General features: G+C 38.0%; 1 protein-coding gene across 1 annotated transcript in view; it reads left to right on the forward strand.

The window, feature by feature from the left end:
• Window positions 1–15,097, forward strand: part of Cfap20dc (CFAP20 domain containing) — a 227,833-nt gene that overhangs the window by 13,362 nt on the left and 199,374 nt on the right. The window contains exon 4 of the mRNA XM_026402052.2: window positions 390–462. Within this exon, the coding sequence (XP_026257837.2) occupies window positions 390–462 (73 nt within the window). The remainder of the gene's footprint in view (window positions 1–389; window positions 463–15,097) is intronic.

The following is a 15,097-nucleotide window of genomic DNA, read 5'->3' on the forward strand; positions in this document are numbered from 1 at the left end:
TTGCCACATGCTTTTATGGCCACCTTGATGGGACTCTACAGTTCGATTTTATGTGTGCCTGGTGAGCACAGTTCTATGTGTATTCTCTTGCAGCCTAATAAAAATAGTAAATAAAACATTATTATTTTTTAAATTTTCATAAAAATTTCACCCAGGCCACAGATGGAGCTTTTAAAAGGCAACATTTGTTGTTAGAATTGGATTTGATTTTCATCAACTTTCCCACTTCCTAATGGGGTTATAATTCATTTATAGTGCTACTGTAGGTCTGTATATTCCTGAAATGCTTTAAAAGCTTCAACTTGTTGATGGCATGTGATTGTGTTTGTTTATGTGCACATATAAGTGGCTGGAACATTTGAATGTATATTTTCTCCCTCTCGTTCTAGTTGGACTGATCCAGAGGTTTCTTGTACTTCAGATTTACATACCCCTCGGACAAGACTTCTCCACTGAATTGCTGTAAGATATACAGAACTTCTTTGAATGTTTTATGTGTATTAGACATTTGATCAATTGAAGCAGTACCAATAGTCATTAATTGCAAGTGGCAGTTTTTGCATTAAATAGCTGTGACTTATCAAGTCGACATGAAGGAATTAAATTAATTTAATCGTATTTCTTAGATATCACTATACTCTGGCACTTCTGGAGGGAAAGTCAATTTCATCTGTTTAAGAGGTTATCAAAGGATTATGATGTTGACAACAAATGACCAATAACCTGAAAAAATACATCCCAAAATTTAAGATACAGGTTCAAGTGAACGTTGATATTATATTTTTGTACTGTTAGCTATTCATAATTATGGTTTTTTAAAAAACTGATTAAAAGTGCTCATTTTTAATAGTATTTACTATAGTTTGATATATATGGGTCATTCCAGTGTATGCATAGACAGTTTGGAATTTGTTTTGAATCTCTTTGCTAGGTTATCTGGTAAAAGTGCAAATATACAACTTTTATTGGTTAAACTATCAAATGTAGGAAATGATACTTTGAATGAAAATAGCATACTATGTGTAAATGCACATAGAATTGAACTAAGTATTGTTTAAAATTTCATTACTAAACTTATGTACTATATTTATTTTTAAAGACAGATGTGTTTTGTTTTTTTGATACCTTTATTTTGTTTATTTATTTTTATGTGGTGCTAAGGATTGAACCCAGGGCCTCACATGTGTGAGGCAAGTACTCTACTGCTGAGCCACAACCCCAGCCCCAAGTCTGTAAAGTTTAAAATGCAATGGTTTATTTAAAGTATACTATTTTCTAATTATCCTTTATAATTAATAGCTATCCAAGGCTTAAGCTTAGACATTTATTTCCTCTACTGGAATAAATAACTTTTCTTATTACTTTTATTGGTGCATACGTAAAAGGGAAGGAAGCTTTCTTAATGAGAATATCATAAATTTGAGGTTATTCATTTCTCTGTTAGACTACAAACTTAGGACACTAATGATTTGTTGGTATGTTATTAAAGTATGAATTTTAGTTAATAAGATGCAGTCTTGTTTTCTTGGATGATAAAAGATGGAACAATTTATACCTTTGTTTTATTCAACCTTGAACCTCTTTAAAACTTCTGAGATCTTCCTTTATCATCTACCATGATCACCAAGGTTCTTTAAAATAGTTCTTACACTGAGAAGACCAAAGCATTATTTGATGCTCTTATGTTCCACTTTCTGATTCTGCAGAAAACGCACTTTCGAGACTCCAAAGACATTCTAAAGGTAGAGAGAGTACCACATAAAGCTTTATTTTCAGTGCAGGGGAAAGTGGTTTCTGAAATGGAAGAAGGCAAATTATATTTTAAGCTTTTAAAGTGCCTTATATAGAAATTCAGTTTAGCTCCCTTTATTCTCCTGATCTCTTCCCCTACTGCACTTTGAGCTTCTTTAGAAGCAATGGTGGAGGTGCTGATGGTGGGCACTTTGATCAAAGCTGCAGAAGTTACTTGGCTCAGCCTTGGAACTGAATGTTTTGACAGTGAGACCTCTTCTTCTACATAAAATTAAGCCAAATTTCTGCCACCACAAACGAGAGCTTATCACCTTCGCCTAGGCAATATACTGTTGTAACCACTTTAATAACAATGAAAGCTCTAATTATTGAGAAGTCAACAAGTATATTAGTTTAACAATGCTAGCAAGAAAGCAGCTGATCTCTAAGTGAGACTGACTCCCTCTTTGCTACCCTGTCTAGTGCTCTGGCTCTGTTGAAGGATGAGAAAACATTTTCAGAGGTGTTGGGGTTAATGATTAGGTTTTGAATTCAGTTCACTGTAATCACTGATTCTCACCCAAGTTCTTATGTCCACATGGACAAACCACTGGATTTCCCAAATGGTTTTAGTTTTATAGTTTTAGCAAAATCAATGTCATGTGGACAAAAGGTTGAAATGATTAAATAACATGGAGAAGACATTGTCCAGAGCTCATGAATTTATCAGATGAGAAGAAAATATATTAACTCTGTATTAATTTGTTGCTGATAAATAATCAAAATATTCTGATGTTTTAGGAAGTAATGACAGATGCCAAGTTCTCACCAGAAGGAAACTAGAATGACATCTAGAGATTCTCTTTCTAACCACATCTTTTTCCCCCCCTTAAATAAAAAGGCTTTCTTTCAGCATCCTTAGTGTTCTACTGTGTTTCTAGCAGCATAGCTCTAGGCTATTTTAAATAATACATTTTTTCTAACAAGCTTGGAAAGTCACATAGCAGAAAGATACCTGGCTTCTAAAATTTTCCATTGTCAGAATGGAAGAGGCATTTTGTTTTACAAAGGTACTTTTTATATACATCAAGAGGTTTTCAGAAGTGGCATTTTGCCAGCTGGTTTATAAATTTCATAATCATTTCCTCCACCTCTTCCAGGGTCTCCCATGCCCCTGGGATGGTTATACTGCTCATGAGAAGGTTATGCATGTGGGTTAGTGGCTGCCTTAGAACCAGCAACAACTCTGCTTAGAATTAATCATTCATTCAATGAACAAATTATGCAATTCCTATGTTGTCAGGACTGTGGTGGGCGTGGGGGATTTGGTGTACACGGAATCTGTACGTATCTCCCCACCTGCACTGCTACCCTTGTGATCAAACTACCATTACAGTTCCCCTGATGGACTGTTCGAGATTTCTCTCCACTGAACATCCCAGCGTCCTCTCCTGTCTTCTTGTAGTTTGGTGTCCACACTATAGCTAGGACGATCTTTCTAAAAAACGACTGGCATTCCCACTGACTGTGAATAAACTCCCAAATCCTTACTAGTCCTATATGCTCTGATCTCTCCTCTCTCTGGTCTCTCCCCTCTCCTCCTCACCCCATTGCTCGACTCTGAGCTCAACTTGTCAGTGACACTGGGTCTTCCTAGTGCTCTCTCCCAACACAGAGCTCTTTCCCTTCCTTACATACCTGGTGAGGTCTCTTCTTAGAGTCCTATTCATAAGTGATTTCTGTCCCTATCTCTTTGCCTAGCTAACTTCTACTTTGAAGTGTCTTTTAGGGTAGACTTTGAGTTCCCTGAGGACAGAGTCACTGTTATTTCCACTCAGTCTGATATTCCAGCAGCTAACACAATGCCTAGCACTTAATTGCCTCTGAAATATGGATGAGCCGGTGAGAGGACAGTGGATGGATGGATGAATGGCAAGCCCTAATCTCTGTTCTAATACAGTCTACTCTAAGGATGAAAGATCATTCTACATTTTGATAAATGTTATGATGACATAAGATCAAGATCTGTGGGGAAAATGCAAAGTATTAAGTAGAAGAAAGAGTGTGGATGGACTTGTAGTCAAATTGTACTCAGCCTCTGTAGCCTTGTGAGCAGAGGACTTAACTTGCCTCACCAGTGGGAGGAGAGTGATAATAATACCTTACAGGTGTGCATATGCATTAAATGAAAAATTAACATAAAGTAATAACCAATGCATTGTATACTTATAATGTGTTTAATGATTAGATTATTATTATTATGAACACCTTAAACTCAATTAACATGCAGAATAAGCCTGCATGATGTTCATAACTATTACTTCTATTTTACATCCAGGAAGCTGAAGTCCAGAAAGGTTAAGAAATCTGCTAGAGCTATAGAGCTACTAACTCTTAGAAATAGTAGAAATACTACAATAGTATTATTAATAGTAGAAATACTACAATCAAATATGTAGTTGAAGCCTATGTTGCCATACCATGTTTCCTTACTTATAGATACCATTACTTTTTTTTTTTTTTTTTGGTACTGAGGACTAAATCCAGGGGCGCTTAAATGCTGAGCCATATCCCCAGCCCTTTTTTATTTTATTTTGAGACAGGGTCTCACTGAGTTGCTGAGCCTGGCTTTGAACTACTGTTCCTCCTATCTCAGTCTCCCACGACACTGAGATTACAGGCATACACTACCACTTCTGGACAATATTGTTACTTTTCTAAATATATATATATATATAATTATATCACACACATACATGGGTAGTAGCTATACAGTAAATATTTCATTTGAACTTGGTACAAGTTGAGAGTGCTAAGCCTTTTACATCTTCTTCAGGGGCTTTATAATACATTTGTATTCTTAGAATTCCAGGAGAGAAAGGTCTTTCATGCCAAAGTGTTTCTGCATTTGCCCTTTAGAGAGAGAAATGCCTGAGTGTTAAATGAAGAATTTACCAAATTGGATTTTTTGTTTGTTTGTTTGGCTTTAGTACTTTGAGTCTTTAATGGGATAATATTCATATTAGACTTTTAAAATCAAAACTAAATAACAGCTTCACCTTTTCTTTATGGAATCTTTATTCTAGTCCATAGGTAGGCCTCTTTTTTCTTTAACATCTGAAAATTATATTATTCAAAATCTTGTACCTGTGGCTGAAATGACTTTAGAACTTCATGAGCCTGACCAGCAGTTATGCAAATACATTACATTTTTTCATGTGGAGCAAGAAGTGTTCACTGTACTAATGCAGATATATTTAGCAGTCATTTTGAATTTCCTTTAGTGTTGAGGTATCAAACGTCAAGACTCCCCTACTTTTTACAGAAGTCATTTTAAATTGCTTATTTTGTAGTATTAGTTGCAGTTTTCTCTTCCAGAGTGTTTAAGTATAACTGTGTCTGACTTGAAGGCAAATGATTGACTATAAAACATGTTCTTAAAAATTCTTTCACTTTTGTGGTGTCTTCCAAATCGGATCATCAAGACAGTGGGAGTCCAGCGGGGCCCTGGGTGGGCTCATGAGGTGTTTCAGAGCCTGGGGTCAGACAGCTCATACCCAGGAGGAACACCCTGAACCTGGCCTTTTGGGAAAGAACCAACTGCATCTTGAAATAGAAATCCATTTTGCTATATTTGATGCTGCCAATCACACTAAGTGATTTTGGAATATTACACTCTTTGACAGGAATTGTATTCATTTTTACTGAAGACTGTTGAGCTGCATTAGTTCTTTTCTCTCTCCTGATTTTGTCATTATCTCGATGAATTCTGAGAGACGTTTTGTACTGTTATGCCTCTAGTGAATCGACATTATATTTTCCATTTTCACTCAGCTCAGCCAGGGCTTTTTCAATATATGGGCAGAAAACACTACAAAAGCCCATGTGGCGGATGGGATGTGCTGCTTAGAGTTTGGGATGCTTAGCCCGTGGGTCTGGAGAATATTATTGCTAGACAGCTTCACCTGCTGTTCGGAGCACTGCTGGTATTTGGAATCTGATAAAAGAAGGAAGCAAATATTCAATTCTTTCAAACCCTTTTAGATCCCTAAAAGTATAACTAGTCCTTATAAAATTTAACAGAATCCTTTGTGATCTCTGCATGACCAGAGTCTGAATTTGAAATTTTATCTGAATGGAATTTAATGATTTCAACCTGAAATTCAATCCAGAATTTATGATGCTCCTTCCAGAATTTTTCTTTTTCCTTTGTTCTACCCAGACTGGTTAGATGGCTTTGAACTGGACACTTTATCTCAGTTCCTGCTCAATTAATTGTTAGAATTAATTGAAGACAGTGGTGGTTTTCTAACACTTGGAGATCTCAAAACTTCCTTTTCCATCACTGTATTAGAGAAAACCGAAACACTCCACCGAAGCTTTAGCCTTAAGCTAATTTAATGAAAGCCACTCTTACATCACTTTTTCTGTGTTACTAGTAAGTTGGACAAAGAAGTCAGAAAAAAACTTTCATGGCAGTTTCAAGGTCTTCTGCCCTGTTGAATGTGCTCCTACCTTTCCTTCTTCGGTGGTGTCCGAGACAGCAGGCTCCTGGAAATTTTAAACCAAGTGAGTTGAATGTGGCCTCACCGGGCAGACCGGTTCTTTCATATGCCATCTGTCTTCTTCAGCCTCTTTAAAGCCACCAGAGTTGAAAGAAAACCTAAATTCGATATCTTTAGGTCACAATGACACTGGCGTGGGCTTTTAAGATTATGTCCATTTAACCAAGCACAGCTCTTTCTGAGAAAATTTTGCTTTCCTATCTTTTTGGTCATTTTGATTCCTTCCTTTGAAGAAAATGATTGCTATCTAGCTCTTAAGTTATTTGTGAAAGATATGTTATCCAAACCAAAGTGTTATTATATTATTCAATAAAGTCCTTTTTTCTCCAGTAGAATCTTTTACCTCTCCAAACTATGTGTTTAAAACCTGGTAAAAATGGCCAGTGGTAGATCTTGTTAAGCCAGAAGCATTGTACACCAAAGTAGAAATGACATTGCAAGTTTCATTAACATTTTGAATGCATCCCATGGCTAATTCTATCTTCTATTTTTTCTTTTTAAAATCATCAGTATTTAAATCTCATTATTTTAATTATATCCAATTAAATGTACTTGCATAATCAGTATATTTTGCTACATGCATTAGGTAAAGGGAGCACTTTAAGATGCTTTGCATGCTGACTTTCTTAATATATTAAATTTGCATGCCTTAAAATAGGTTTTATGTAGAAGTTTTAGATAACATATGTGGCAGGTATATAAATTAGATGCCATATACTTTATCAGTTAAACACGTTTGTGAAAAATCTCCCTATATCTTAGTTTTTAGTTCACTTTACTTTTCTAAATTAGTTTTACAGTACTCTAGTTAATCTCAATGCATGCTCCAAGGTCAAATAAAATACCAGCAAAAGAAAAATTATACATATACAAATATTTGGAAGTGTCCTTATTCTGTAAAGTCATAATAAAAGGCCACACATTTGGCTTAAGCACTGTGTAGTTAGTGATTGCAAGATCAGTTGTCAAGGCAGAAATCAGGGTCCTGTGATGGGTGACGTTATAGGCTTGGGAGCAACTGGTTCTTCTAATTATTAGTATAGTGATTCTGGGCAGTTTGTGGAGCCTTCTGAATGACATAGCCCATCTGCACAATGAGGGTGATATTAATATCTATTTATTGGTTAGTTAAGTACACAGTAATCTTAATTTATAATTTTTATATGTCTATAGGTAGATGTACGGTGATATTTGATTTTTAGATTGTTCATCTGAACCATTTTAAGACAAGTTAGGGCATGTCTATTTTCCTTATGAAATTTTTATGGTACTTGTCTCTGCAGAGGGATGGAAAAGCAGCTTTTCCTTGGGAGCTTGCTTAACTATTGGTTTATGCAGGTTCTCTATCAGGAAAAAAAAAAGCATAAACAAGAAAGAAGAGGTGACTCTATGGCTTGGACATGGATGCTAGTGATCTTTTTAAACCACGACTATAGGAACTGCTGGCATCAGAGACTATGGTGTTATGGGGATGAGGTGTCCTCCAGAAGCCCCTGTGTTAATGCAGGAATATTTAGAGGTAAAATGATTGTACTGTGAGCTCCGTAACCTAATCAGCGAATCCTAGTTTGAATTGACTGACTGGGTCGTAACTGTATGCAGGTGGGGTGCAGCTGCTGGAGATGGGTCTATGGGGCATCCCCTGGAAGGGTGCATTTTCTTTCTGGAATCTTCCTTTCTCTCTCTGCTTCTTTCTTGGCTACCATGAAGGAGCAGCACTCCTCTGCCACTCCTTTCCACCATGATGTTCTCTGCCTCACCAGAGCAATGGAATGGGCCCACCATGGATTGAACCTCTGAAACCATGAGCCAAAATAAACTTAATCTCCTTTTAAGTTGTTCTTATCAGATATCTTGGTCTCAGCAATGCAGAGCTAACACACTTGGTTTCAAGCATCGACCAGGTGACCAGACAAAATGTAGAAGCATAAAACAGGTGGATGTGCAATTTCTTAAGGCATAATAAATAGTCATTTGCTATTTTCTATTGTCCCTTTCACCTTCTCTATCAGAGATGATTTAATATGACTCAGCAAATCACGGATCTTCCAAATGCCCTCTCCTTTCGTATGGCAAAGACAGGAGCACATTTCTTTGATTTATGATACAGAGCTCACTATTTTTTTGGTCAGGAAAAATATCTTCTCTTGTTTAATTCTCTGTCCTTCTCACAATATTTTGTTTTCTTGGAGTTAATTATTTTAATTATTCAAAATAAAAATAATTTGAAACATCTACAAAATAGAATGTAATCTTTATATTATAGGATCCATATAGTTTCACTTATAAAATATATAATAATTTGGACATTTTGATTAATGGGGGGATTTGATTAATGTGGGGATTCCTTCCTAACCAATAAATAGATATTAATATCATTTATTGGTTAATTAAGTATATAGTAATATGTTTATACTCGTTTGCATAAAGTATATCATGGGACTCATGAGGCATTGATCAATTGGGGCCAATAATAAATACAAGGATCTTCCCTCTACCACGGGGAGGGCTAGTATCTCTAGGGTTCCTGATTTTTGTAATTTTCCCCCATAAATTGTGGAGTTTAAAAATTGGGGTATGAAATTATTTTAGAATCTTTATTTGGATTCATAGAAATTGATAGAATGAGATCAGGTATCCTAAATACATCATATAGCGGCATTTATATGTATCTGTTATGGCATTTACTGCATAGTGGTCTAATTGTTTATGTGGCTCCACAACCAACTGTCCATCTCCACCTAGACCATGAGATCTTAAGGGCCTAGGTATTTTGATCCCAATGAGGCTATCATTGAACTTGGCATTTCCAAGCCCCGTTTGTATAAGACATTGCCTAGATGTTACAATAGATGGCAGCAGAGTTAATTGGACTTTAGATTATTTACAGAGACCTAACAGTACCTGGCACATAGTACATCAGTAAATACTCGTTCCTTTCTCTCAGCCATTTATAATTGCATTGTTATAACCCTTTAAGTCATTTTCAGTTTCTGTGGTATAATTCTTTGGGGAAGAAAGTGACGATGTGAGTGGTTCAAAATTGGTAAGGTGGTAATACTGACATTTAGACTTTCCATTCATAGACATGAAGTTTTGGAGCTAGCTGGAAAGAACGTTTAAAATGATCTAATCCATTTTAACTGGGTCTGCATTACCTCCTGTTACTTCAAACCGAACATCCTCCCTTTTTCAGTCTTACATACGTTTTGGGATGAACATGTTTTATAGGAACAGAGGATACCATTTCTCCCTCAGAAGTTTGAAATCCACTAACATGGTTCAACCTTCTCTTTAAAATTGGGTAATACATAGTTAAATAAAGCTAATATTGTAAATTTTTTACCACATTCAAATTCTGTGTTTCAAGGTACTCTAGCATCGGATTTTACTTTTTAAATGCTTGGCATTCATTTGAATTTTAAGTTTTAAATTTGAGTCTTAGGCAGCCTAGGTCCATCGGGATTTGCTGTAGCCCCACTTTCTTTGTCCAAAAGCCCAATGGAGTTGGTGGTCACTGGGCACCTAGACTTTGGATCTGAACTGAAGAACCTCTCCCTCCATAACTCATTCCACTCCTCCTTGACATAGCCACCTGGGTAGCTGAAAACCTCCCAAGCTCTCATGCCCTTGACTCAAGTTTCTGTCCAAGATAATTCCATCTCTCCACCTTGTATGACCAAACTCATGCATCTCCTCCAGGAATAACCCACATCTTCCATTTGTAGCACTCTACTTCCTCAGTGTTCTCTTAGTGGTATACAGGATTACTGCATCTTATTCACCATGTGATCCCCTCAGCACTTAGAAGAATTGTACGTACATGGTGAGCCCTTAATAATGTTGTTATACTGTATTGTTCTAAAATGTGTTAATAATACTGTCAGCGTGTTGCTTTAATTACAAAAATACAGGGGTAAAAAGAGAGTAATAGAGCAGATACATGGGACTAGCAAAGTATCCAGCTTTCTTTTCTCAACCCTTAGTTCCTTGAAAACTAGTACCTGGGCCCTAATTTATTTTATTTTATTTTATTTTTGCCTTTCCATATATAAAATACATTTCTCTTAACCATACCTCTCCTGACAGGATGGTAACTATATCAAAGAACAAGGAAAGGTGGGAAAATTGAGGTAAAGAGAAATGAATTTTCTAGAATTTTCTCAAAATGGTGATATAGTTAAGAATATATGCAAGTAAATAATTTTCAAGGCTGAACTAAAGCTATGGAACACCACGCTTGGCTCCTAGGTTCTTAGGTGAAAACTGCATTTGTAAGCATCAACAAGACCCCTTGTGAGATCCAGAGACCGGGGATGCCAGCTGAATAGGAGAAACAGAATTTGCCAGCACCTGTCGCCCCAACAGCAGGAAAGTGATAAGAGTCCCAGCAAACTGTCACCGATACTGGCAATCCTAGATACTGGAAAGTTTCACAGCCTCTACCAGCCTGCAGCCTAACTAGATCAATAAACCAGAATTGGCACAATAGACTGGCCATGGAAAAGGAATCCATGTCATCTCCTAGCGGACCCAGGAGCCATCTTGAGAAGGGATCTAGCACCTGAATATGGACTCCTCTCGGGCACAGAGCCCTGCATGTTCACATTGCTGGGCTCCACAGATATTCCACAGTGGGAAACTGCTTCATGAACCAAACTTGGCTCAATAAAGTGAATGACATAAACCTGCAGAGAGCACTACACTGTAGGGAACAGGTACTGTGACACAGAAGGAATGGCAGGCACTGCCCTCCAGAAGTGGGTTGAGGATGGTTAGGGAGCCTGCCACTCGAGTGCCAGGACTGAAGACAGCTACACACTGTCCCCACCACTCCACTTCCACAGTGCCTCACATGGGTGCCTGACAATCACAAGGTGGGGAAGAACCCCACAGTTCCATTGTTCCGCTGCCCACAGGGATGTGGTGGGGCAGTCATGAGCAAAGCTGTGGCTCTAGCTGCCACCCCACCTCACATGCACACAGTCTAAGATGGTCTAGGGAGAAGCCTTGCTGAGTGCTGGCCATGATTCACTCTCCCCCTGTGAACACTTCAACGGAGAGTAATTTGCCCAGCTCCAGCTGCAACCCACACCTGCTAGATCCCTAGCAGGCTCTAAAGTTAAAAAAAAAAAAAAGAGGAGAAAAGAAAGCCATTGGCCATCCTCCATCTCTTGCATGGACGGTGAAGGAGGGTCTGCAATCCTGGTCTGAAGTGGGCATGCCCACAGTACCAGCAGAAAAGAAAACCATAACTCTGGCTACCGCGATGCCTATGTGGGTCCCCACCATCAGTTAGTTGCCCCTGGATCTTGACTGATCACACTCTACCATTAAGATTCAGTGTGAGAACCGCAGAGAGAGTGCTGTGAATTCTGCTCCTGACTCCTCACTGTCTAGTCAGGAAAGTCATCAGGCCCTTGCCATTACTGGTGCAGCTAGTGCCAGAGACTATTCTAAGTAGCAAGGCAGATATCAACAGTGCCTGAGGAAACCCCATCAGTCTTTAAGGAGTAGCCACATAGGGTGCACCCCACACACTCTGCTGTCTATGCCATACCTGCCTGAACTGCCACAGTGACCACAGTCTGTGTGACCTGCAGAGACAGTGTGTCTCTCAGACTCCGATTTGGTACATACTGTGCCCAAACGTGCTAATCACAACCAAAGATGCTAAGGGAGATTATACTTTGGTGCTCACGCTGAAAATAAACTAAATATTGCAGAACAGAGTGATACCCCATGAAACATCTTCAAGACAAGGCCATCATGAAGGCCATCCCATTAAAATGGTAGAGATGTCTGTTCCACCAGATGTACAAATCTCAATAATGAAACACAAGAAATAGGATAAAACAAAGTAACATGACAGATGCTAAAGATCATAACTCTAGTAGCAGTTTCCAAAGATATGGAAATAGAAGAGATGCCTGATAAAGGATTCAAAAGGATGATTTTTTTTAAAGCTCAAAGAGATCCAAGAGAATACTGATGAACACTTAGATAAAATTAGGGTGACAATGCAGGATGTGAATGAGAAATTCATCACAGACCATAGATGTTTTTTGGGAAAAAAATTCAAGTAGAAATCTTGGAAATAAGAAGTCAATGAGCCAAATAAAAAATTCAGTTGAGCCGAGTGCCCTTGCTTGTAATCCCAGCAGCTAGGGAGGCTGAGGCAGGAGGTTCATGAGTTCAAAGCCAGCCTCAGCAAAAGGGAGGCACTAAGCAACTCAGTGAGACCCTGTCTCTAAATAAAATACAAAATAGGGCTGGGGAGGTGGCTCAGTGGTTGAGTGCCCCTGAGTTCAATCCCTGGACCACTTCCCCCTCCCTGTCCAAAACAAAAACAAAAACAAAAAATCAGTTGAAAGCCTTAACAATAGACCAGATCAAGCAGAGGAAAGAATATTGGAACTTAAAGATACATCTTTCAAAATAAGGAAGGAAGGAAAGAAGGGAGGGAGGGAGGGAGGCAGAAAGAAAAGAAAAGGAAAGAAGACATCATTCGAGATTTTTTGGCACACCATTAAAAGATCAAACATCCCCAAGTGGGAGAAAATAAATCTTAGAACATAGGAAAAACTATCCAAAGAAATAATAGCAAAAAGAAAAAAGAAAAAAAAGCCAAATCTAGAAAAAGATATGAATATCTGTGTACAGGAAACTTACAAAGAGATATGATCAGAAAAGATCCTGACCATGACATATTATACAAACTGTCAAAAAGACAGGACAAAGAACGAATTAAAAATCTATAAGCACTAAGTCACATTTACGGGAAACCCCATTAGACTAACAGCAGATTTCTCATCAAATTTAACTATAGATTTCTGAACCTTACCAAAGATGTTTCAGGGAGTCCTCCTTCCAGAAGTGGACATAACAACCATCACAGAAGCATGGGAAAGTATAAAAACCACCAGAAGAGCAGATACACAAAAGCAAACATGAATTAATCCCATATTATCAATACAATACTTCATCAAACTACAAACGTGAATAAGAGAGGTTGAAACAATATTAAGGACAACCAGAGAATAACAACATAAATCCATACCTTTCAAGAATGACTGAATGTAGATGAACTTTACTATTAAGAGATACAGACTGGCTGAGTGAATTCAAAAACAACAATATACTTCCTACAGAAACTCAGCTGACCTTCAAAGACACAAAACAGATGGCAAGTGAAAGGACAGGAAATGATATTCCAATCCAATGGAATCCCAAAACAGGTACGATTGGTGATACCTACATCTGACAAAATAGACTATAGACAAAAACAGACAAAGGAGATCTCTCTATATAAGACTCAAGGGATCAATTCCTCCAGATATGATTATTGTGACAATATACTTAATGTCAGAGCACACAGTTCTTTTTTTTATTGATTGTTCACAACATTACATAGTTCTTGACATATCATATTTCATACATTAGATTGAAGTGGGTTATGAACTCCCAATTTTTACCCCAAATACAAGTTGCAGAATCACGTCGGTTACACATCCACATTTTTACATAATGCCCAATTAGTAACTGTTGTATTCTGCTGCCTTTCCTATCCCCTACTATCCCCCCTCCCCTTCCCCCACATCTTCTCTCTCTACCCCATCTACTGTAATTCATTTATCTCCTTGTTTATTTTCCCATTCCCCTCACAACCTCTTATATGTAATTTTGTATAGCAATGAGGGTCTCCCTTCATTTCCATGCAATTTCCCTTTTCTCTCCCTTTCCCTCCCACCTCATGTCTCTGTTTAATGTTAATCTTTTCTTCCTGCTCTTCCTCCCTGCTCTGTTCATAGTTGCTCTCATTATATCAAAGAAGACATTTGGTATTTGTTTTTTAGGGATTGGCTAGCTTCACTAAGCATAATCTGCTCTAGTGCCATCCATTTCCCTGCAAATTCCATGATTTTGTCATTTTTAAGTGCTGCGTAATATTCCATGGTGTATAAACGCCACATATTTTTTATACATTCATCTATTGAAGGGCATCTGGGTTGGTTCCACAGTCTAGCTATTGTGAATTGTGCTGCTATGAACATCCATGTGGCAGTTTCCCTGTAGTATGCTCTTTTAAGGTCTTCAGGGAATAGTCTGAGAAGGGCAATAGCTGGGTCAAATGATGGTTCCATTCCCAGCTTTCCCAGGAATCTCCATACTGCTTTCCAAATTGGCCGCACCAATTTGCAGTCCCACCAGCAATGTACAAGAGTACCCTTTTCTCCACATCCTCGCCAGCACTTGTTGTTGTTTGACTTCATAGTGGCTGCCAATCTTACTGGAGTGAGATGGTATCTTAGGGTGGTTTTGATTTGCATTTCTCTGACTGCTAGAGATGGTGAGCATTTTTTCATGTACTTGCTGATTGATTGTATATCCTCCTCTGAGAAGTGTCTGTTCAGGTCCTTGGCCCATTTGTTGATTGGGTTATTTGTTATCTTATTGTCTAATTTTTTGAGTTCTTTGTATACTCTGGATATTAGGGCTCTATCTGAAGTGTGAGGAGTAAAAATTTGTTCCCATGATGTAGGCTCCCTATTTATCTCTCTTATTGTTTCTCTTGCTGAGAAAAAAAACTTTTTAGTTTAAGTAAGTCCCATTTGTTGATTCTAGTTATTAACTCTTGTGCTATGGGTGTCCTATTAAGGAATTTGGAGCCCGACCACACAATATGTAGATCGTAGACAACTTTTTCTTCTATCAGACGCAGAGTCTCTGATTTGATATCAAGCTCCTTGATCCATTTTGAGTTAACTTTTGTGCATGGCGAGAGAAAGGGATTGAGTTTC

This window comes from Urocitellus parryii, chromosome 3 (genome assembly GCF_045843805.1).
Source record: "Urocitellus parryii isolate mUroPar1 chromosome 3, mUroPar1.hap1, whole genome shotgun sequence".
Classification (NCBI taxonomy): Eukaryota; Metazoa; Chordata; class Mammalia; order Rodentia; family Sciuridae; genus Urocitellus; species Urocitellus parryii.